Source organism: Mauremys reevesii, linkage group 19 (genome assembly GCF_016161935.1).
Source record: "Mauremys reevesii isolate NIE-2019 linkage group 19, ASM1616193v1, whole genome shotgun sequence".
NCBI classification, from domain to species: Eukaryota; Metazoa; Chordata; order Testudines; family Geoemydidae; genus Mauremys; species Mauremys reevesii.
Genome location: NC_052641.1, coordinates 17,878,262 through 17,902,639, shown reverse-complemented (window position 1 = coordinate 17,902,639; position 24,378 = coordinate 17,878,262). Strand labels below are relative to the sequence as shown.

At 45.9% G+C, this 24,378-nt stretch overlaps 1 protein-coding gene across 3 annotated transcripts in view; it reads left to right on the top strand.

Moving 5' to 3' along the window:
- VAV2 (vav guanine nucleotide exchange factor 2) overlaps nt 1-24,378 on the top strand; it is a 303,317-nt gene that overhangs the window by 263,460 nt on the left and 15,479 nt on the right. For all 3 annotated transcript variants that reach the window (XM_039506402.1, XM_039506401.1, XM_039506403.1), the window contains 11 exons: nt 2,333-2,432; nt 4,717-4,812; nt 5,277-5,345; nt 10,678-10,764; nt 12,632-12,717; nt 14,597-14,729; nt 16,409-16,518; nt 17,218-17,319; nt 20,431-20,519; nt 21,983-21,999; nt 22,721-22,742. In XM_039506402.1, coding sequence (XP_039362336.1) covers nt 2,333-2,432; nt 4,717-4,812; nt 5,277-5,345; nt 10,678-10,764; nt 12,632-12,717; nt 14,597-14,729; nt 16,409-16,518; nt 17,218-17,319; nt 20,431-20,519; nt 21,983-21,999; nt 22,721-22,742 — 911 coding nt within the window. The remainder of the gene's footprint in view (nt 1-2,332; nt 2,433-4,716; nt 4,813-5,276; nt 5,346-10,677; nt 10,765-12,631; nt 12,718-14,596; nt 14,730-16,408; nt 16,519-17,217; nt 17,320-20,430; nt 20,520-21,982; nt 22,000-22,720; nt 22,743-24,378) is intronic.

Sequence of the window (24,378 nt, the reverse complement as noted above, 5' to 3'; positions counted from 1 at the left end):
TAGACAATGTAACTGGTGCACCTGGGCCACTGGAGTCAAGGTGCATTAACTACATAATTGCTAATACATTCCCACGGCTCCATTTAGTATGTGGGCAGTGCGATTTGTATTGCAATCATTGGGTACGAGATACGGTGCGTGGGGTGATGTATTTGCTTACCATTGATGGAGCCATTTCATAACATGCTATGAAGGAGATTCTTCCTGGAGGCAGGTTTTCTTTTCTTTTCTTTTCTTTTAAATGCTCCTTCCTGAAACAGATTCTTTTTAAATATATCTGTCCTGCAAATAGACTTGAGCCACAAGATTGTGGGATTATATCCAGATTGCAAGCTCTTGGAAACAGGGGGTAACTTTTTGTTCTGTGTTTTGTACAGCTCCTAGCACAATGGGGTCATGGTCCATGACGGGGCTCCCAAGTGCTACTGCAAATAATACTTTACTTAATACTTTAAATAATACTACAAATAATAATTTAACAACAATACCCAAGGATGGATCTAGACTATTTTCAGTGGTACCAGACGACAGAACAAGAAGCAATGGTTTCAAGTTGCAGTGGGGAAGGTTTAGGTTGGATATTAGGGGGAAATTTTCACTAGGAGGGTGTTGAAGCACTGGACTGGGTTACCTAGGGAGGTGGTGGAATCTCCATCATTAGAGGTTTTTAAGGTCAGGCTTGACAAAGCCCTGGCTGGGATGATTTAGCTGGGGATTGGTCCTGCTTTGAGCAGGGGGTTGGACTAGATACCTCCTGAGGTCCCTTCCAACCCTGATATTCTATGAGTCTATGAAACAAGGGCGTTGAGCCCTGGGACTTCAGTACAGCTCCCTATTAGGGTGACCAGATGTCCTGATTTTATAGGTACAGTTTCAATTTTGGGGGCTTTTACTTATATAGGCTCCTATTACCCCCCAATCCCCATCCCGATTTTTTGCACTTGCTGTCTGGTTACCCTACTCCCTATAGAGATAAGAACCCGGTAGGAAGTTGGGATCTGGATTCAGATCCAGACTTTTCCAAAGTCCTGATGTGTTTCGATCCAGAGTTTTGAGCCAGACCCATCTCTGTTCAGAAAGTTACCAAAAAAGAAACTGGTGTCTGAAAAGAGAAAGGAAGGTGCGGCTCTCAGAATACGCTATTTGAGAAGTAAAAGCAGCAAAGAGTCCTGTGGCACCTTATAGACTAACAGACGTATTGGAGCATGAGCTTTTGTGGGTGAATACCCACTTCGTCGGATGTATTCACCCACGAAAGCTCATGCTCCAATACGTCTGTTAGTCTATAAGGTACCACGGGACTCTGCTGCTTTTACAGATCCAGACTAACACGGCTCCCCCTCTGATATTTGAGAAGTAGCAGCAGAGCGGATAGGCAGACTCCCTATACTGGGCTGTTTTGGAGCGTCTCAGTCCGTGGAAAGAGGAAGAAGGAAAGGGTCCTTCCCCCTGTGTGAACAGGAACTTCATAGCAATCCAGAGCCGGGAGGTATTAGCACTGCACCATATAATTACAGCTTAACATCTGCTCTCACCCAAGCAAACTTGGATTTAGGAAGGTTACAGGCCAATGTTGGAATTATGCCAGGGCTCTGGGACCTGGCAGTTGAGGGACGAGCCACTTTACTTTGTGTAATGCAGTGGTCCCCAACCTTTTTCGTCTGGTCCTCCATGGCGGCAGACGAGCATCCTCCGAAATTCCGCCGACAAGCGGCAACATCAATAGGTGTCACCGCCAAAATGCCGCCGACAAGTAGCGTCATCCAGAGGCGTCGCTGCCAAAATACCACCGAAAATCGGCGGCATTTCGGCGGTGATGCCTCTGGATGACACAGCTTGTCGGCGGCATTTCGGTGGATGCTCGTCGGCCGGCCAGTACGCAGGCGCACTTAGATGCCCCGGTGGGTGCCATGGCACCTGCAGGCACCGCGTTGGGGACCCCTGGGGGAGGACAGATTAATTGAAATGTCCCTTCTACTCCCCACTAGGGTGACCAGATGTCCCGATTTTATAGGGACAATCCCGATATTTGGGGCTTTTTCTTATATAGAGGCTTTTCCCCCCACCCGCTTTCCTGATTTTTCACACTTGCTGTCTGGTCACCCTACTCCCCACCAGCCTAATTTTGGCGACCGGATTTCCCCCACAGGCTCGAACACGCTTCTCTGAAAACCTCAGTGTTTCGATGTTAAACAGGCGGTGCCGTAAAAGAGTGTTAATACTTCACTGAGCAGTTATATCGGGGGAGTAGCTCTTTGCTTTGCGCTTTCCCGTATTTTTTTTATAATGAGTAATAACTGCCGGCAAATGTTTCTGATTAAATCCTCTCCAGGCTGTTGATTTATGGCGAGTACTGCAGCCATATGGAATGCGCCCAAAATACCCTGAACGGTCTCATTGCAAACAGAGAGGACGTTAGGCAAAAAGTTGAGGTAAGTGGATGTAGGGGTGACTGGGATGATGCCCGAGGTGTTCAATCCAAAAGCTCTTTTGTGTTCTGCCTCCCTTCCTGGATTTACTTCGTTGTCAGGTTTAGACACGGCTGATGGGATCGAATGATTAAGGCGAATTTCCCAATAACTTTGATGAAAGAGGGAAGGAAGAATTGGGGGGGGCTGATTCTGGGGCAGCACAAGGGGGTTGGCAGGCAAAGATGGCATCAGCCACTCAGATTGTGGGTCTGCCAGTCTGCCGCCTGGCATAAATTAGAGCAGCCCAGGCATTCTTTACATGGGCCACTGAGCAGCCCAGAATCTCCATAATACCTTGTACTATTGTCCTTCTGCCTCCCACTCCCACCCCATGCAGGGCCAGTGCTAGAGAAGTTCCCACTAGCCGCTTGTAGCTTTTTAATAGCCACTGTATGGAGCAGGGGGCAGAATTTGCCTCTGACACCTGTATAGCCTCCATGGCGCAAGGCTTAAAGCTGCCATGTTTAGACTGTTTCATGAATGTGTTTCATTCCCCCCCCCTTTTTAAATACTCTGGCTTTGTAGCAGGAAGGCCCCCAAAGCCTCCCCCAGCCAGCCAGTTGTGTCACGATAAATGAGAGCCATGGATGATGTGTGAATAACTCTCAGCCTCATTCCTGCCCCCCAAGCCGGAGAAAGTCACCTCTGCGATGGCTCCACCCCGGGAAGATGAAATCACTCCCTGCCTCTGTCCTTGGGGCGTTCTGCGCCCGATCCGAAGCCAGGAGGAGTCTTTCCATTGTCTCCAGTGGGCTTTGGATCCGGCGCCTATGTCACTGGTGCTGAATTTCTGGCAGATGTTTGTGCAGCTGGAGCCAGGTGAATGCGGGCAGTTTCCACCCGCAGCTCTGGCAGCTCCTGCTCTGGGTCAGCCCAGCCCTTCCTCCCTCTGATGCTCCAGTTTTGTGCCTCCCTTGAGCAGAGATTTTTGGACCATGTTCAGTTCTGGCACAAGCTGTTACAACCTATTGAAGTCAATGGGGACATGGGCCTACTTACTCTGACTCGGCGTTGGGGACTGAATTGTTCTGTCTCCTGTGTTGTGTGCCTAGATAGCTCCTTGGGGCTAGGACAGCGAGACCACCAGACCCATCTTCTCTTTACATCAATAGGAATCTGTATCGCATGGGCTACCGGGCTAGGGATGATCTTTCTATCTAGTCTAGACACGTCTCTGGCCCCCACTACGGTGGTAGCTGAGCCCTGCACAATCTTTAGTGTATTTGTCCTCGCAACACCGCTGTGAGGTAGAGGTAGAGTGATCAGATGTCCCGATTTTGGGGTCTTTTTCATGTATAGGCTCCTATTACCCTCCACCCCCTGTTCCGAGTTTTCACATTTGCTGTCTGGTCACCTTAGGTAGAGGAGCCAGAAAGGACAGGCTACTTGAGCTGCTAGTTGTTTCCAGCTGTAATTCCTGCTTCATTCGCGATGTTAATCTCAAATTGCTGGGCTGCCTCTGCATGTTATTTTACTGTCCACAAACGGCCAGTGATTCACCGTGCAAATGCAGTAACGTGGTTACGAACTGAATCCCTTTTTATAACCCCCACCCCCTGGCGCTCACATCAAAATATAACGATCTAGATTATGCCCAGTACCCGCGGCGCTGCTGCTGTGACCTCTAGCTGTTCATCCATTTCTCCTTATTTAATCACATTTCCGCTTGTTAGCAGAGCCTATCTCTCTGCGTAGCCTAATACGCATTGTATCCGGCCCATCGCAATGCACTAGTCTTATAGATTAACATTGTCTGCGATAAGGGAGACGCTCTCTCACTTTCTAGGTGCCCCCTCACCAGTGGATTTGGGGCAGTCGCTCACTATGTCCCAGTCACTACTTCCCCTCTGTGGACTGGATCGGATTCCCATCAAAACTGAACAATGCTGCCCCTGGCTCAGCTGGAGTGGTCACTACTTGAGCATTCTGGAGCCACCCCCCTACTCCCCAGGAGGCTGGGTACGCTGCTCCCAGTGCTTCTGTGCCCTGCCTGGAGAGAGGAAGCAAGGGTCTCACACCCAGGTCTCCCACATGCAAAGGAGCACAACTACCTGTGCAGGAGTGGAAGTGACAGGCGGTACTGTGTGTATGTGATGGAACTGGGACATCCGCCCCAACCCCAGTGCCCCTACTGGGAAAATTAGGAGCAAATAATGCATTGTGCTTTGAGCGTTTACAGAAGCAAACCAAAGCAGCTTGAGAAGAATTTTTTCCCACCTCTTCATTTATTTTATTTCATTGTTAGGAATGCACATTGAAGGTTCAGGATGGGAAGTTTAAATTGCAAGATCTGCTGGTGGTACCAATGCAAAGGGTCTTGAAGTATCATCTCCTATTAAAAGTAAGTGTTTCCGAATCAAAATTTTCCTTGCGGTGGCCGTGCTTGCCATAGCATCTCTGGCCTTTTCCCATAGCAAATGGAATCAGCAGAGCAAGGGATTTTTTTATCTTTAAATGAAATAATTACCAGAGCTGCTTAAACACAACATAATGTTTGTGCCATCTTTTAAAGTACAATGACCAAGGCTAATTCCGCACTAGTTGGCTATGAGAGGCAGTTAATGAATACAAAATAATCTTTCATAGAATCTGATTATGTGTGAAATTTCTCCCGTCAGCTCAGTATAACAGATCCCCCAAGCACCAAGAGCTTTGCTGGTTCGTCTCCTTCTGGTTATAGCTTCCGACTGACTGCCACAGCTTCGTTGCTAGATGTTCACAGTGGCCTGCAGTATTGTGCACTGTTACAGGAGGTGGGCAGTGGTGTGTGAAACTTTCCTAACACGCTCAGAATATTTTTTGCAGGAGCTTCTCAGCCATTCGTCTGATCGGCCAGAAAAGCAACAACTCAAGGAAGCTTTGGAAGCCATGCAGGTAGGAGATGAGTGACGCAGTCCCCCCGCAGGGAACGGGTAGAAGCAGCATGCCCTTGAACGTTAGGCTGAAATGATGATCAATCAGGGTCACGCTATTATTATTTATCTGTGTTACAGTAGCACCAAGAGGTCAGTGCCCCGTTGCTTTAGGCACGTTACAAACACATAACAGAAACCATTCCTGCCCCAAAGAGCTTAAAACCTAAAGACTTATTTCTTCAAAGATAGTGATGCTTGCAAAGAGTTCAGACATAGCCCGTTTCAGATCGCTCAGCTTAGAGGTGTTAAGATTCCGTAAACATGCTTCTTCTTTTCTTTGCAAAAGCTGCAGGGAGAGATGTGTGTCACTACTCAGGTGAAATACTTCTACCTGGGAGGGGAAGGAAGGTCAATTATATGTAGCAAAAACTTCAGAGGGAAAAGTGTAACACATCTGGGCAGAGGATGCTTTGCTTTAGGATATGCGTATGCACTCTAGTTGCTATTAGAAGTCATTTCACAACAAATGCATAGTTGGCACCATTATCTCCTCTCCAAAGCACAGTGGGAAGCTGGTATTGGTTGACAATTTTGCACTCATAACCATTGTATGTAGATGTACTGTGACATTCGACTCTCGCTTTCACCAGTGTAAATCTGGAGTGACTTCATTGACGTGTGTGGCGTTACTTCGAATCTACACCAGTGTTGTGGAAATCTGTCCCTCTGTGTGTGTACTGTGTCTGCATGGAGCATTGATGGGGCTGCACCATCATCCAGATCAATACCACTGAGTGGAGTGGGTTGGGATTTTTCCATCTAAATTGTTTGGGTCTTTCTGAAAACCTTGAAACCCCCAAATTTGAGAGAAAACACATCAAAACCAAATTCATTTTCCTCATGGTTTTCTGCAGGTTTCTCTGGTTTTACAGTCATGTAATTCAGAGCAGAATCAGCCTGTAGGACCAATCATTAAACCCAGATTGTCCTCATGATCCTGTAGAACATTTACCACTGAGCTGCCCTCTATGTTCTGAGATCACGTTGTTTGTTTTCTGCCTCTGAGGATCAGCTTTTTTTCTAATGACACTGCATTTCCTAGGACTTACATAAGTTGAGTGACCTTTTTAGTCATTATCCCTGGTAGCCAGTGCATCCAGCGCTGGTATGTAGGTCATGGGAACATGAAGGTTGTTTGAAGGACATTGCAGTCTAATCTACTGCTGCTAACAGGCACTGACCTACCTTGATTCTCTTACATTACAAAGCTAAACTTGTGGGTTCCCCCAAAGTAGTTTTCTGAAGCCCTTCTTTCTGCAACGTGAATTATCTAAGTGCGGCCTATGACTCCCTGAATGCCGTGGGTGGCTTCTTACCTTCTGGACCAACTGGGAATTGAAAGTTTGTTTGGTTTTGTACTGCAAGGATCAAGAATTACATCAGTTGTGCCCCAGGCTGTTGCATGCAATGTGCCTTTGACGCCTGCCACAGTCAGTGGGAATTAAGGATGCCCAGCAATTTCCAGAGTAATGCCTGGGGGGGAGAGGGAGGGCTGATTCAGTGATGAACTTAGAGGTGCCTAGATCCACGTTGATGGGACTGCTCACGTGCTTTAAGTTAGGCATGTGTTAAGTGCCTTGTTGAGCTCAGGTTGTAGTGCCTGAAATCCACGTTTCACGCACAAATGCATAAGGGGGAACAGTCCCTATTACGATATAGGCCTGATCTGAAGTCAATGGGCGTCTGTCTATTGATTTCAGTGGGCACTGAGTCAGACCCATAGAGCCTGACCCGTTTTTACTATTATCCTTGAGATTTCTCCCACTGTGTTGGAAACTTCAACCAATGTATGGGTGGGATTGCGGGGGAACTACTCAGGTCCATGGATAGACAGAGATTTATAATATAAACCTGGATGGTGAGCAAGGATTTAAATGGCAGGGGAGGAATTGGGAAGGAGACTCTTTGAAAATAAATCAGTCCCTTAATATGGAAAGAAAGAGCCACGACGTGTCCTTCCCTTCCCCCATTTTTCACTGTCTGAGAGTAAGTCTATACTGCAGAAACAAAAGACCCATCACAGCAAGTTTCAGGGCCGCCCAGAGGATTCAGGGGGCCTGGGGCAAAGCGGGGGAGCTTGTACACATCGGGCGGCGCTCTGAGGCGGCGGCGGAGGGCCCTTCAGTCACTCCGCGTCTTCGGCAGCACTGAAGGGCCCCCCGCCGCCGAAATGCCGCCAAAGGCCCGGAACGACTGAAGGGCCCCCCGCCGCCGAAATGCCACCGCCAGGTGAGGAAAGGGATTCTCGGCCAGGGCTCGCGGGGCCCCTGTGGGGCCAGGGGCCGGGGGAAAATTGCCCCACTTGCCCCCCCTTCTGGGCGGCCCTGGCAAGTTTACAGCAATGTAGACATTCTGACTTAGGCTGGAGTCCAGGCTCTGAGAGCATCCCCCTCGCTGGGTTCCAGAGTCCAGGTTCCAGCCTGAGCCCGAACGTCTACACTGCTATTTTTAGCCCCATCGCGTGAGCCCGAGTCATTTGACCTTGGTTCTGAGACTTGCTACAGTGGGTCTCTTTTTTTTTGCAGTGTAAACATATCGTGAGTGCTGGTGTGAGCTATTCCGTCTGATATCCAGAACTCCCCACCTGAAAAATTCACTGTTCTCTGGGCGATTAGTGAAATGTGGTGATAGTTTAAAAAAGGAAGAGAGAGTCACAGAGACATTTTCATGCATTGCAGGATTCTGTCTTTCCACTATTTGATTCCTTTGGTGGCTGTGTTTTTTGAAGAGATCAGGCTTTGTTGAATAAGATGCAGTGCTAATAATAAAAAATCCTGGCTGTGCTAAAGGTTCAGTGTTATCTTTATAAAGCTGCCAGTAGCCATCAGACAGGATCGTTCGCTTCCGTTTTCACACCATCACAAGGGTATAGATTTGACTCTGTGTTGGACTTGCCATGGTTCACAGGAAGCAGCAAAATTTTACTTTAATTGGTATGAAAATCTAGTCTTAGTTTTCAAATGGTTTATTTCATCTAGAGTCCAGCCTTGTTCATTAGCTGGACGATTCTAGCGCTCCTGTGCGCCAATGATGGGAAACTCAGATGTCTAGTTAGCCAAGCCTAGAGCTGAATTATCCCAAGGGCTTCAACCTCACTTCTGATTTTTCCATGCATGGTCATTTGCATGAGCTAGCAGTAGGATTTGCACCAGGCAATGGCATTTGTGCAAGATTTGCACATGTACGTCTTTGGCATATGCAAAATCCCATCGCCTGGGTGCACAGTCTTGCACGCAAATCACTGCGTACAACGCAAAGGTTGCTTTAATGCTTGTTACATTGTGAAGGGGCCCAGTTTGCACATCTGGTCAAGCTGACAATTCACTGTAGCTCTCAAGGCTGTGCTTCTCCCATGTTTGCAAGATGGCTTGTTCCATACGGGGAAGCAGATGAGAAGGGAAGTGGCTTCAGGTGACTTTGACATGCAGGGGAATCTTACTTCACCTGATCACTTTCCCCTTTTCCCCCATCCTAACTGTTACTGACACTGACTATTTAAATGGGTATTATGTGATGTTATATAAGTATTGTCATTTAAGATTACAATTATCATCTCTGATTAATCCTTCTTATGTTGGAAAGCTGTAGAAAGTTTGCACCCAAGGGGATGTCTTGAAAAATTCTGTGTTGTTCAGATTTAATCCAAGCTGACAAGAATTATAGTTGAGGGAAAAGAGACAGAGGCATCTAGATGACAGGCCATAAATATATTAAAAAATACTGTTCAAGATGTAGTAAGAAATTAGTGTGGTGAAAGGGGTAGAGAAGTCTTTCTCTGCCCTCTGGGTCAGAATTCAGGTAACTGGGGAATCTGGCTGGAGAATGCACTAACCAGGAGAAATCTGATCTCTGTAATGCAAAGACACACTTGGTTACTGTGACTCTTTTCAGCACAGGAATAGTTCCACTAAAGTTTTCCCTTGTATTGGAAGAATTCTTTTCCAGATGTCTGAACCATTTGCAGTTGGGATGTTAGAGGTTGTGTGCGTTCAGGGCCCCCATCGCTATTTTGCAAGATGCTTTACCTTTATAAGAACTCCATTGGTGTTGCTGAAATAAGTCCCGATCCAGCAAAGCGCTTAAGCACGTGTTTAAAGTCGCATTGAAGTACATGGGAGTCCTGAAATGTTTTTAGGGGTTTGCTGGATTGGGGCTAGAGTGCTAAAAAGTTGTCAAGAGGCTTAGGAGCAAGTATAGACATGGTCCTTGTCCAGAGTAGCTTCCTGTCTGTTTAGTTCACATGTAGACAGAGGATGGGCAGAGATACAGTGGTTAAGAATATCTGGCACATGCCTTTTGCACGAGGCTGATGATGAATGGAGTGAAGAAGGAGTTGAAAGAAAGGGTGAAAGGCACTGCGTGAGAATGGAGTAGAAAGAAAATAAAGAGCTTTCTGACTCTTCTCAAAGAGTTATGCTGGATGGAACTGGAACGTCAGCTCAGGCAGCCCCTGAATGGAAAGTCAGGACTGTGCTTTCTAAGACTTTCTAAGGGTACGTCTATACTACCTGCTGGATCGGCGGGTAGTGTTCGCTGTATCAGGGATCAATTTATCGCGTCTCGTCTGGACGCGATAAATCAATCCGCTAATCGACGCCCGTACTCCACCTCGGCAGGAGAAATAAGCGGAGTCAACAGCGGCGCCGCGGCAGTCGACTTGCTGCCGTGAGGACAGCCAGGTAAGTCAAACTAAGATACTTCAACTTCAGCTACGTGAATAGCATAACTGAAGTTGCGTATCTTAGTTCGAACCCCCCCACTAGTGTATCCCAGGCCCAAGTCAGTCATACTTTCTAATGCTAATTTAAAGTATTGCCCTCTTCTGTTCATCGGTAGAGTTGCAGTGTCTATCTAATTATTTAACAAGAAAATCCTAGAAGGGCACATGGGAAAGGATGGAGAATGTTTGGGCCAAGATGCTTAAGGAGTCTCAGAAGGGTTGAATGATACAGCTGGCAGAGTATTGAGCACTCTTGGTGTATGAGCAATGTACTGATGCAGAGATTATAGATAGTGATACCAGACATGCTTGGGTGGTTTGCTTACTTGGTTTTAATTGACTGATTCTTGTTTTAAATCCAGCAGAAATATTTTGCGCTAGTTCTGAGTTCCCCAATTTGTATTTTCTCTGACACAGCCAATGTGCTATCTGGTGGTTTGATTCCCACAGAGCTGCTGCTATCTTCACTTTCTGAAGTGACTCCTGAAGTCAAGTGTTTTGGGGTTTTTTAAAGGATTCTTGATTAGAAGGGAAACAGAAATACTGAATCAACATTTGCTTTTCTCTTAAGGACTTGGCCATGTACATAAATGAAGTCAAGAGAGACAAAGAGACCTTAAAGAAAATACGTGAATTTCAGAAATCTATAGAAAACTTGGTGAGTTTGAGAATCTTCTCTTTTCCTCCTAGCCCCCAACTTTTAATTTTATCTTTATTAACATTCTTGGATTCTCCAGACAAGTATTAAAAAATTTCACTTATCACCTGTACTTATCTTTAAAAGACCAATTTGTATTTGATCAACCTCTTATTATCATCTGTGTATTAATTTTTGTTCACATTCCAAAAAATGGAACCCATACATTATAAAATCTATTTGATCCTGATGTGGGACTGTCATTTTTTTCCATTGAAAGGATTTTCCATACTTTATTTCGGCATGCCGCTAATGTTGGGGGACCGTCCTTTTCCAAAAATGAATTCTTGCACATCTGGCTGCTGTTTAAAATTTAAAAAAATTTATTTCACTATTAAGCGGGTAGAGAGAGGAGATGAATAAACATTTTTATAAACAAGAGTATAGCCCAGTATACAAGGGAAAGAGCAGTACAAGTAATATATTCCTGAGCACAGAACTCCAAAAATATGGACCAGACATCTGTCTTTCAAACCTCATGAGGGACTGATCTGCTGAAGTGCAGCTGAAGTCAACGGGAGCTGAGTACACTCAGCACCGCACACCTCTCTGTGTTACCCTGAGTCCGGAGGACACTGTCGACTTTAATAGATGATTCTTTAACAGACTTGAGACAGAATCCCTAGTTTTCAAGAGAAACCTGAGAAAACTCCAGAGTGGGATGTAGGCCTTTGCAGCTCATAGGTTTTGATTGGAACAGTCATGATAAGCCATGATCTGTATGAGAAATGAGATGTGTGGTGCTCTTTAAAAATTGGAATGTGAATGGGTACTTTAAGCATCTGCTTTTCCCTGCTGCAGTCTGAGAGCTGGTGTGACATGCAGAAGATGAAATGTTAGCAAAGCAGTCATTTCTTGCTTCAAATCAATCCCACACACACTCTGCTCTGTGTTTAATTTCGTTCCTCGGTAGCGGATGTTATGGATTTATTCTCATTATGTATACACAACCCACACAGCACAGCAATGAAATAACCACAGACTATATGCACAGCTGTATACAATATGTATTTTTCCGATCAACAGTGAAGCTTCAAGATTTTTTTTAATAAGAAAAGAGCACTCTGTAGGTGGAGTGTTTCATATCACTCAGTAACAGTGCAGTATTGAGTAGTATTTGCAAGGGCTTCGGGGGGCAAGAGAGATTTGTGATTCTGGTCTCTGAATCTGCCCCAAATCTCTGGTTTTGGTTCCAGATGGGAGCCATAATTGGAAGGCCTCTATTTTCTGTTTCCAGTGCAGTTTCAATAGAAAATCTCCTGAGAGTAGCTGATCTGGTGAGATTTCTGCCACCCAGAGTGGAAATCTTGCAAAAATTACTTGACCGCTAAACTTTTGCACCCAGATCCTTGGCTTGACTTGTCATCAAACCCAGACACTAGCCTCAGGGTTCTAACAGCACTTCTAGGGTTGTTTTCTGTGGTAACTGTCACCTATTGATATTCCATCTGGCTTTAGGTGATACTGTTTATGTAAATCTCTGCCACTCAAGATAGACCCCATAGTGTAATCTTACGCGAGTGCGCCTTCTCTGTTTACCAAGTCTTTGGGATGTTCTCCCTCTGTGTATTCAAATCCATCCCAGCTAACATTACTAGTGAGGTGATTCACTTTTTGGTTATGTGTTTTGGTGAGTGGCGGTTCTCTCCTTTGCTAGGGGCCCGTTTTGGAATCTGAGCTGGGTTTGGGTGTTGCTGAGGGAGGAGGGGCTTTATTGCCCTTTGGAAACTGTCTTCTTTGTTTCTTTACGTTTTGTGCCACATTCAGAGACTTTTTGGGCTCAGAAATAAAAACCTCTCTTCGCTAACATACGTTTTGCTATCCACAGCAAGGGAAACTGGAAGAATTCGGGAGGCCAAAGATAGACGGTGAACTGAAAGTCCGTTCAATAGTGAACCACACCAAGCAGGACAGGTGAGTGAATGAAGAAACAAAGAAATGGACAGTGAAAAGAGACAACATTCGACCAGAAAGCTAAGTTACAGGAAACACCATTCAAAATGCTACATGCAGCACAGGGCTCCTTGTTGCTTTCCCACCAGGGTAGTGTGACCAGATGTCCTGATTTTATAGGGACAGTGCCAATATTTGGGGCTTTGTCTTATATAGGCGCCTATTACCCTGTCCCAATTTTTCACACTTGCTGGCTGGTGACCCTAGCCGGGGGCTCTAATACAGCTTAACATCTGTCTTAGAATCATAATGGGTTTAGATCCCTAGGTCACGGGCTCAGTCCTGGCTCATGCTGATCACCCAGGGGCATCGCCTTACACTTGGTGGCTGGTATAAGAATTTGAGCTGGGCAGGCTTCAGAGGTTCCCTGACCAGGGCGTGTGCGGAACCTGCAGGTAGATGGCGTCGCTTTCTGTCCCCCTCTAGTGGCTGAAGCACAGAGGTTTATGAATCACCTACAGTCTTTGAGCCAAAGAAGCTTGGAAAGTAGAAGCTCCTGCTTTTAGGTGCAGAGGCTCCAGGTTCAATTCCCATTGCTGACAGCCCACCTAGGGGGTGTTGCATTACACAGAAAAGACTGGATAATCATCCCATCCATCCTTCTGCCAATGCAGGATTTTCCCTACCGTATGTTTTGTAGTGCACCGGCCATCTAGTTTGAAGAGGCCCAATCTTCTAGAGATAAGAAGTCAGACCTTAGTATGGATTTCAGCTCTCTGCCTCCCAGCAATTTAGTGTGTTTGAAAGCAGGTGTGGCCCATTATAAGGCGGTGACAGGTAAGCTGCGAAATTCATCTCTAGGCCCAGGTTTAGATGCTGACTAGTGCGCTCCTAAAGCCTGGAGGGTCTTCACTTCCAGTGTCTCCCCTCAGGCCCCAGTCATATATCCCACAATGCCCAGAGGCAGAAGCTTTCAAGTCCGAAGTTAAATCATAAAAAACTGGCAATTCTAGAGTCCACAAGTTTCATCCACAGTGAAATGCTTAGGTTGTTTTTGTTACTTTAAATCTCATTGTAAGGGGGGCTAAAGCTCTCTCGGGCTTTGCAAATGCAAACTCTTCTCTGTTCCCGTTTAGATTCGCTGCCAACCCGTGGAATTGTAGGACGTGTAGTTAGATTAAAGTGGCTTACACTGATTTTGAGTCCTACAGAGAGGGCACTCAGAGGAAAGACGTCTTCTTACTTTTTCTGCAGAGTCAAATAAAGCTGCATCCCTATTGAAGGGATTGTGTGTGCTAGGTGAACCTTTCCAGTGGCTGATTTCAGGGTGTCTCAAACAGAGCTGGGGAGCTTTTTCCTGTATGATTACAGAATACTGTATGTTTCCTGGAGGTTACCTACAAGTGAAATATACAACAGCTCTTGGGTGCTCTGGTTTACAGTTAGAAGAGCCTCAGGAAGCAAAACTGACATGTCTTCTCACTCCGTGGCCTGCATATGAAACACCTTTAAAACCCACTTTGAGAGCTCTATCATCACACGAGTCAGAACATTTTCTTATAAAAAGAACTGTTGTTCTGAAGTTTTTCCAAACAAACAAACTGAAGGTTAATTTTATTTTTCACCTAATCCCTTGCCCAGTAAGACGATCTGTGGGCCAAATTGTCTCCCTTGTAGTCAGTTGAGTGATACCAGCAGGACATTTGGTCCTATGTTTCCACACATTTCATCCTCATTAATTTGGTCGTTACTTAGAATTGCATTGATGCCGAGCACCTTCAATGTTAAATCATTATATAGCTAGCAATGTTTCACCGTCCTGACTGGGGAATAATCTCCGCTGAGCTTTCTGTGAAAGGTGTGTATATATGTAATTAGATGTGGAATTGCTTTCTGGCAGGTATTTATTTTTGTTCGATAAAGTGGTGATCGTCTGTAAAAGGAAAGGATACAATTATGAGTTGAAAGAAATTATCGAGCTGCTTTTCCATAAGATGACCGATGATCCCATGAACAACAAGGACATTAAGAAGGTAGGTGAACAGAGCAAGGAACTGGTTTAGCTCTCTTGGGCAGCTTTTCATACCCATGCAGGTCAGTGTCCGAGGGCACTTCCTCTCCCATCAGACTTGTAAAACAGAAATAGCACTTGTAAAATCTGGACAATCAACCCTTCGATTTCAGGGCAAGGAGCTTAGAAATGGGAGGCTGAGCCGGGTCCCCTGACCTGGGGCCTTCAAGAGCCGTTGAGAAGTTCGAATGACTTGACTGGAATGGGGGAAGCTGTTCTGTTCTTTTAGAGAAGCCACTCTCAGAGAGAGTAATTCACAGATAAATTGGAAAGGATAAAAATGACCTAAAAAAAGAATGGAGGATGGGGAAGAATGGGCAGGACATGCATGTGTTTATTCCGATTCACTCATCCGGGTGGCTGGGCGTTAGTTGTGTGTGTCTCATTCCGGGCTCCAAGCTTCATGCTCCCTGTGCCTTGGTGCATTTTACAGCATACTAAACTAATATTCTAGACCGCAGATCATAGCAAGCACAGCGGCTCTTGCGTTCTCAAGCACGAGCTCCTGAGTTGTCACTGGCAGAGGGAATGTGGGCTGGGTGGCCAGGTTTATCATTGCCTGTTGTTCAGAAGAGCTAATGGGAGTGGAACCTCCAGCAATAACTGTTCTGGAAAACGCATCTCTAACAGTTACTCCTTTCTAGTGCTGCATGGGGGTTATCAGTACTGGAGTTCAAATATCCCGGTAGAGAGTGCTGTTTCTTTAAAAATAGCCGACCCAAAGGTCGTGGTGGAAGCCTTTGTCTGGTGGGATCTTTGTAGCTTCTTGGACCTGTCCCTCAGCAGACAACCCTTGAAGATGTAGAAAGTGTCTATTTTTCAGGGTTAGCATGGACATGGCAGGCTTTTTGCATTGGGTACACTCTTCTAAACCAAGTTTCTCTATCAGAGATACACATACTTTGCCTGGTTTTGGGCTGAGGCCATGACACAAAGGAAAATCTGCATCCCAGTAGACTCCACAGCTTAGCAGCTTTGGCCACCCCGTTAGTGTGGTACAATGTACAGGATAGCAACAAGGGACCTGTTGTGCCATTTTGAAAATAATTGGTGGCTTTGCTGCTGTGATGTTGAAGAGAGATTGCTAGCCTTGTGTTTTAATGAATTGTGTTTCCACTTTGCTCTCTTATGCTTTCTAGTCTCATGGAAAAATGGTAAGCAACCACGAGATCCACTTTATTTTCTTTAACGTTGTAGTGAACTGGCTAGTGTGTATATGCACCACTGCCTTCTGCAGGGCAGGTTGGATGTGTGTCATAGGCTCTATATGGCTGGTGAATGGAAAGTCTCCTTTAGCTTTAATGGCAGGGACCTGAGCCTTTGGAGCTGCGGGATCTGGGTCCTCTCCCATCTGCTGCCATGAAATTCTGGTTGATGATGGTGTGCACCAGAGTCAACCATTAAGTCATTTGTTGCAAGGTACAATAGAGATACAGAGTTGGTCTTTGCACCACTCCCCTGCTTTTATCACCAGAGAGGTCCATTGTAACCACAGAGGCAAGTAAAGAGAACACAGTAAAACAGATTACAAATGGACCTGAATTAGCCTCCCCCCGCCATGTTGTTGCTTAAGCATTCAGCACAAAGGGGTGAGGGAGAAAGAACCAACATCTGATCATTTATTTTGGTTTCCTGTTGCAGTGGTCATATGGGTTCTACCTGATTCACCTTCAAGGAAAGCAGGGCTTCCAGTTTTTCTGCAAGACGGAAGACATGAAGAGGAAGTGGATGGAGCAGTTTGAAATGGCAATGTGAGTGTTTTAAGCTTCCCTGCAAAAATCATCTCTGGGTGCACACCATTGCTGCTAATGAAACATGGCCTGGTCAACTCAGTTGCTAGTTCTCAGAGCCCAGAGCTCTGATCTGACTTCCATCAGGCTTCCATGCACAAAGGGCGTCCGGAATTGGGCCTGATGTGATAGCATCTAACCAGACGGTTCATGCAAAAAGCGTGTGCAGGGAAGATGTCTATAGAAATTGCCACCTTGGGAGAAAACCTCTGGCGTGCAGCGTTGAGCATGTATTTGACCAAACAACTGGAGTTAAGGGTTAAATCTGCACAGATAGTCAGCACAAGGGCGTTGCAGCCTATTTAAGCCCTATTTTGAGGATATAAGTAGTGCGTAGGTCTTATATTGGCCTTCTGCACAGTGGTGAATTCTAGCTAATGACTGACTTAGGAGGGAAAGACAGGATCATGTGTGAAAATATCAATGAAAGTTTAATGCACCATGCATAACCCCCTCCCGACAGCTAGCCCCAAATGATTCGCTGATTCTTTTACTCTTGTGCAAGATCTTATACCATGCTCTGTGATTTCAAAACTTGGACTGAAATCCAGACAGTAGCTGCAACCAAAGACCATAGAACTCAGAAAGTCTGGCAAGGGCAGGTTGATGCAACTTTGGGGGTTTGTCTTTCGTTTTGCTTTTTCCCCTCTTTGGAATTAGGTCCAACATTAAGCCAGAAAAAGCCAACGCAAATCACCACAACTTCCAGATGTACACGTTTGAAAAGACGACCAACTGCAAAGCGTGCAAGATGTTTTTAAGGTGAGCAATGCTCTTCTGGCTCTTTAGATGAAAACTTTTCAAAAAAAAAAAATCTCCATTAAAAAAAAAATGTAACTGCTCATTCATCATTTCCCTGGTCTTTCGCCCAGTCGAGAGAAGATGTGAGTTGGGAAGGGCTAGGAACCTGAGATTCTCTGACTTACTGCTTGTCAGCTCTGGAATTTCAGGCTGTGGCGAATTTGAAATCCGTGTTGCTGCTGTTTTTTCATTATTCTTCATGTGTATGATTGCAGGGCTCTAACTGGGATAACAGTACTGCGAATGGTGGCACAGAATCCCACACCATAGGCCCCTTCGCCCTGACCCGGGAGGACAAATTTGGGTGGGAACAAGCTGTGGTTTTATCGGTATTTCATGCACACACCTGCCCAATGTTAACTGATGGCTGTGCTGTATTTGCCACTCCCCTCTCTGCCCCTAAGATGGAGCCATCTTTGTTCTGCATGTACTCTGGCCCCCAAAAGGGGAGATTTTCAAAGGCACAGTGGGCAAAGAGGTACCCAACACCTGCTGAAGGTCAGTGGGAATCCCAGCCTAAGCCTTTTCCACAAACCATGCCCTCATGTCACCAACCGGGATGTTAGCTCTGCAGTATCATGGTCACACTACTCAGCCACTCCCTGTGTTGGGCCCATGGGTGTCTTCCAGCTCTCCAGACTTGTGGTTGTATTTGAACTATAGATTTTAACGCATTAATCTGCACCAAGCCTGGCTGTCTTCTCACATTGGGGGCAGCCCACTTACTTGACACCCCACTGCTGTCGCATCGCAGGCAGGCTGGTCCAATAGGGGAGCAACCAAGAGTTCTCTTGACTGTTTCCCCATCCCCAAACCTGGATTCTGCGTAGCCTTCCATCCTCTGGGGGACTCCATCTTCAACACAGTGGGTCTGCTGTCTAACACAGGGGTTCTCAACCTTTTTCTTTCTGAGGCACCCCCAACATGCTATAAAAACTCCGTGGCCCACCTGTGCCATAACAACTGGTTTTCTGCATATAGAAGCCAGAGCCGGTGTTAGAGGGTAGCAGGTAGGGCAGTTGTCTGGGGCCCCATGCCACAGGACCCCACAAAGCTAAGTTCAGCTTCAGCCTCGGGTGGCGGGGCTCAGGCCCCTGGACTTCAGTCCCATCTGGTGGGGGCTTCAGCTTTCTGCCCTGGGTCCCAGCGAATCTAACACTGGCCCTGCTTGGTGGCCCCTCTGAAACCTGCTCGAGAACCACTGATCTAACAGACATTTCACGGGGACGCAATAATGGGAGACTGTCATGTGTGAGGTCTTTGTGACTTAAAACTCATACAATTTCTCAGCCCTTTGGCAAGTTGTTTTCAACATCTAAAATGGGCGTGTCTTTTGTATTCCCTCGTTTCATTCTTTTCCTTTCCTCTGCTCTCAATTCACACCCAGCTGCCAGACGTCCAGCTCACCTCTGCTGTATCGCATAAATGACCCTAATGGTCAGGATAGCCTAGGAGCTATAAGTCCATGCCCCTGCCCCATTGCTGTGGGAAAGCAGGTACAAAGATCTGGCCATTTGACAGGAAACAGAATCCTTTATGCATCATTGCAGAATTTCAGCAAGGAGCAAGAATTGCTGGCCTGAGGCTGTAGATAAATCTTGCATGCAAGGACCATATGCTGAAGCTATAACCTGCCCAGGGGGGCTGCTTATTGCCTGGCCTACCCAATGGCAAATGAAATGATCATTAGCTCAACAAATGTTGCATTAAGAAACTCCTTGTGAATATAGAATTGTGTGCATTGTCGCTGCTGGTCTTTATATGCTATTCTGAGACCTTTTCCATCAATAACATTTAATAGCTAAACTAATCAGGATTCACATAAACACTGTATCCATGTGGGTTTTTGCTATACAGTCCTGCAAGCTCGTGATCTGGTAACTAATGACAAGCCATCATTTAGTAATAGGTCTTTGCACTTATACTGCATATTTCACAGGGAGAATTTGAAAGCACATCACAAGAAATTAGGTTTCAAAAACCACCTCCCCATCTCTGCCTCCTGAGGTTGGCTAAATCCTATTATCCCCACTTCACAGATAAGTAAACTGAGGCACAGGGAGGTTAAGTGATTTACCTAACGTCAAGTGGCAGAGCTGGGAATAAATCCCAGGAGTCTGATAGTTTAACTGCACCAGAGGTATGTCCTCCTTTCAGTGTGATGCCTATCAGTAGTAGTATAACTTCATGACCAGTGTAGATTTGTCTATATTAACGCTGTAGGAGAGTCAGGTTCTTTTTAAACACAGATCATACACTCTTCTCCGGTTTGTTAGTGTGTTCCCACTGACCAATTTGATACCTTTGCTTAATCCTCCTCTGTACAAAAACACCAATGCTTATTGCTGGGATTTTAGACTCAATGGAAGTTTTTATTGAATGAATTTGACCTTCCCTGCTTGAAAACAGCTGAGATTTTAGCCCAACATTATGACGTCAGCTGTACAGCCTTCTGCAGATACAGCAAGCTCAACTGGGAAATAGGGCTCTGTGTTGATGTTCGGCTTTCATCGGGTGGTGTTTGGCCTTCCATAAGGGTGTAGCTTTCATAAGTGGATGGCTTGCAGGGATGGTACAGGGGTAGGGAGTCTACTCACCACTAAGTCACCAGCTTGAAGCTCCAGGTTAGAGGTGACTGCAGGTTACCACCTGATGAGTCTGGGGCCCCAACATGAAATGAGCTGGTGGTTTCAATCCGCTTCTTAAGGGACACGTGCACGTTGCAAAAGTCACAATTGTCGTTGACACAGATACACCCACGTGGGCCACCAACAGCAGAGAAGCTGAGGAATGAATGAAGGAGAAGGCTGAGCAACCATCATCTCCCCAGATGTGGGTCCTATCAGCTCAGAGTAGAGGCATATTTCCTTCCTAGTACTCTTATTCCTGCAGGTTGGATACACTGAATGATTGTCAGTCTGGCACCTTTCACATATGTTAGTCACTAGCAAAAAAAAATAGTAAAATTTTACAGAATAAACTATCATGCAAGGAGTAAAACACACAGGTAATTGGGGAGGAATATCAAGGAAGGGACCGGAATGAAGAAATGTCCAACTTCTCTTTTTACAGAGGAACTTTCTATCAGGGCTATCTGTGCATGAAATGTGGATCAGGTGCTCATAAAGAATGCTTGGAAATTATTCCTCCCTGCAAGATCAGTAAGTCTCTCGACATTTTAGTGGTTTTTAAAAGGGCTTGGCTTCTTGTGAATGATCTGATAGATAAAAGTTGTTTTCTTACTAAATGTTGTTTTCTTACTAGCACTAAATGTTATCCATTGTTTTATGTCCAGTTCTGAATAGATTAAGAAATTTTTTTAAAGAGTTTTCCATCCACTTCCTAATATGGTAACTCTCTGTGTGTAGCTCTTGTGTGTGTTTGAGTATATGTATATTCTGACTATTTCAAGGAGTCCCCTGTAGTAAATACACATATATTTCAGGGGACTACTCTGAATACAGTAAAGGAACATAAAGCCAGCAAGCAAGTTGGAAAGATATTTAATAATCCCTACCATGCATCAGGTGGGATCTTGCAACCAACTTGACTGATTCATAGAATATCAGGGTTGGAAGGGACTTTAGGAGGTCATTTAGTCCAACCCCCTGCTCAAAGCAGGACCAATCCCCAGACAGATTTTTGCCCCAGATCCCTAAATGGCCCCCTCAAGGATTGAACTCTTAACGCTGGGTTTAGCGGGCCAATGCTCAAACCCCTGAGCTATCCCTCCCCCCCTAAAATAAATGCCTCTGCAGGCAGATTTGCTGAAGCTTATGTTAGAAGAGACTTACTGTAGTAGGACGTGAAATACAGGGTATAATAGATCCGATTTAGGAGCAATCTTGAGATTCCTACCCGAACAGCTGTTTACGGTGAAGCTGCAGAGTTTGGCTGTGGGTTGTGGGAGGCAGAGGGGTAACAGAAGGTAATTTACTGCACTGTTTAATACCCCTTCTTGGCTAAGTCTTGTCAAACCAGTCTCTGAGAAGACGAAGTCGTCTTCCCTCCAGGTAAAAGTGTTGCCGCTTAGAAAGTAACAAGGATAGGGAAGAGGGACAACAATGAAGGAAAATTCCATCAGGCCCCCTAAGTCGGCAGGGGAGTGTGTGTGTGTGTGTGTGTGTGTGTAATGGAGACAAACAAATAGGCTGTCAGTAGATGGCTCCATTGGGGTACTATATTTACATCTGCAACTGCTCTGCTGTGGTGGTTGGTGGGGCAGTTCTTAGTCTAATTTCCAATGGGCATTTGGGCAATATAACCACACAATGCTCTTTCTCTCTCTCACCCCCAAGCCCTCACTACGCACGCAGCCAGGCACAAATCCGCAGGGCGTGGCTCAGGATGTGTTTGTCACCAAAGAGTTGTTTGCAGGCCTGAGGTGCGTTGGCAGAGCTGAGTGTGATTTGGGGCCTGAGCCACAGCCCAGCGATGTGGATGGAAAGGTTCCTACTGACTTCAGTGGGCGTTGGAGCAAGTCTGTAGTGCCTCACTTTTGGTCCCTTCTGTCAAGATGATGAGGCACTGCAGCCACTTGAGTTATGCCATGGAGTAGAGGGAAGTGCAAAACAGAGGGTTGTTTCCCCCTAAATTAACCAATTATTTTAACATTTATTTTCAGGTTCTCCAGCAGACCAGGTACGTTTGTTTAACAAGCCTCTCATTCCCTCCTAACTCCCTGTCAGGCAGGGGCTGTGGGGGCATCTGTGTTTCACTAGTCCAGATTGAATTACAGCTGTGAGGTTACAACTAGCCCTGGAGGCAGCATGGGCCTTGGGGAGGGTCCCCAGCAGTCACTGCAAACGTTACATTGGATAATATCCATGTCATGTCATCCTAGGGACCTGATCCTACAAGGAGCTGATCACCCCCAATTTCCTTTCACTTCTGTGGGATTTGGGGGATCTGAGCACCTGTCAGGATAAGTGCTGGTAACAGATGTCCTTCGTTTTAGTCCAGAATTGGCCTGTTCCACATGGGCTTTGCCTGCCATTTGTGGTGATCACCGTCAGATGTGCTGACTCACAATGCTGCAATGACTCTGCATTCTGAACGATCATAGATGGAGAACTTGGGCAACAGGATAAATTTTCACCTCAGTATTTCCCCTGCTAAAATTGTGAAGATTCCTCATACAGAGAATGGAAACTTTTCTGTCCCTCAAGTGAAGGATTATGGGTAGCTACAGCATGATACGCCCCTCACCTTAGGAAAAAATGGAATCTGCACAGGGAGCTTTGCGGTGATCAGGGCAGGAGCAGAGGTTACTATGGTACTTAAGGGCATCTCATTTTATCTTTAAATACATTCAGTTGCAGTAAGTTTTATTGAACATAAACTATTTTCTCTCTCTTTGCAGGACTCATTAAATACAGGACCTGGTAAGGGTGGTGTTGGTGTTGGTGTTTTGTAAATGGGTAATGTAGGGGAGGCAGAATTGGGATCTGGTTCAAAGAGGCTGATGATGGCAAATACAGTGTTTGCACCTAAAGCCTGGTCTACACTTAAGTATCAGAGGGGTAGCCGTGTTAGTCTGGATCTGTAAAAGCAGCAAAGGGTCTTGTGGCACCTTATAGACTAACAGATGTACTGGAGCACGAGCTTTCGTGGGTGAATTCGTTGCATCCGACAAAGTGGATATTCACCCACGAAAGTTCATGCTCCAAAACATCTGTTAGTCTATAAGGTGCCACAGGACTCTTTGCCGTGTCTACACTTAAGTTATACTGGTACAACTATGTTGGTTAGGGGGGTGATTTTTCGCCAACATACTTATGCCACTAAATCCCTACACTTATACTAGCATGAAGATGCCTTATACCAGTTTAAGCACTCTTATACCAGTATAACTGCATCCACACTGGGGGGGGGGGGTTGATGTTTGTTTTTTTTGTGTTTTGCTTCTTTAACAGTACCAGTATAGGGCTGGTCTACACTGAAAAGTTACATCGGCAGAGCTACCTCTCTCGGGGTGTGAAAAATCCACATCCCTGAGAGATGTAGTTAAGCCAACCTACCTCCATTGTAGACAACATTAGGTCGATGGGAAGAATTCTTCCGTCAGCCTAGCTACTGCTTCTCAGGGAGTTGGAATGACTACTCTGATGGGAGAACCCCTCCCTTTGCTGTAGTAAGTGTCTACACTGAAGCACTGGTGTAGCATTTTAAGTGTGGGCATAGCCATATTTAAAGCAGCAAAACTTTTGTATGTAGACAAGCCTTAAGAAGCCAGGAGACTGGGGTAACCCTCATTCTGCTCACAGGCACGTGCCCTCACAGTTATGGCTGAGATTGAGGAGGTTGGTCCCATGGTCTGAGCACCAGTTTAGGATTTGGGAGACCCAAGCTCAAGTCACTGCTCTACCACAGACTTCCTGTGTGGCCTTGGGCCAGTCACTTAGCCGCCTCTCAGTTCCCATGTGTATCATGGGGACAACAGTACTGCCCAGTCTCCCCGGGATTGTGAAGATAAATACATTAAACACTGGGAGGTGCTCAGATACTCCAGCAGTGAGGGCTGTATAAGTGTGGTTGTTACAGGAAAGCCCGGACTGGGGGAAAAGTCCTCCTAATCCAACCTGGCAACGTGAAAATTTTGAGCATGAGCATTCTGCTCTCATTAGCTGTGGGGTGGGGGTGAGGTAAAAGCAGCTGAAAAGAAGGGGGCTAAGATAAATATTGTCAGTTGAGTGCGGCAGGGGAGGAATATTTAACACATGATCATTCGCAGCGCAGAATGTCAGTTCCAAATCCCATCAACAGTCAATGGGAGCTGGGCGCCTAACTCGTCGTCCCCTCAGAAATCCCACTCTGTGTCACTCAGCCTGGGATGATTCGCGCGTGGCTTGTTGTTGCCCAACTAAAGCCTGCCTGAGATTTCACGGTTGCAAGGCAGGTGCCATCTTTGCAGCTGGGGTTCAGTTGGGCCCATCGTTATCTGCCCCCAACGTTTTAGCTTGCCGGACTCTCTCATGCTAGCCATGTAGCTTGAGCAAATCAAAGTGCCATGCCATGAGC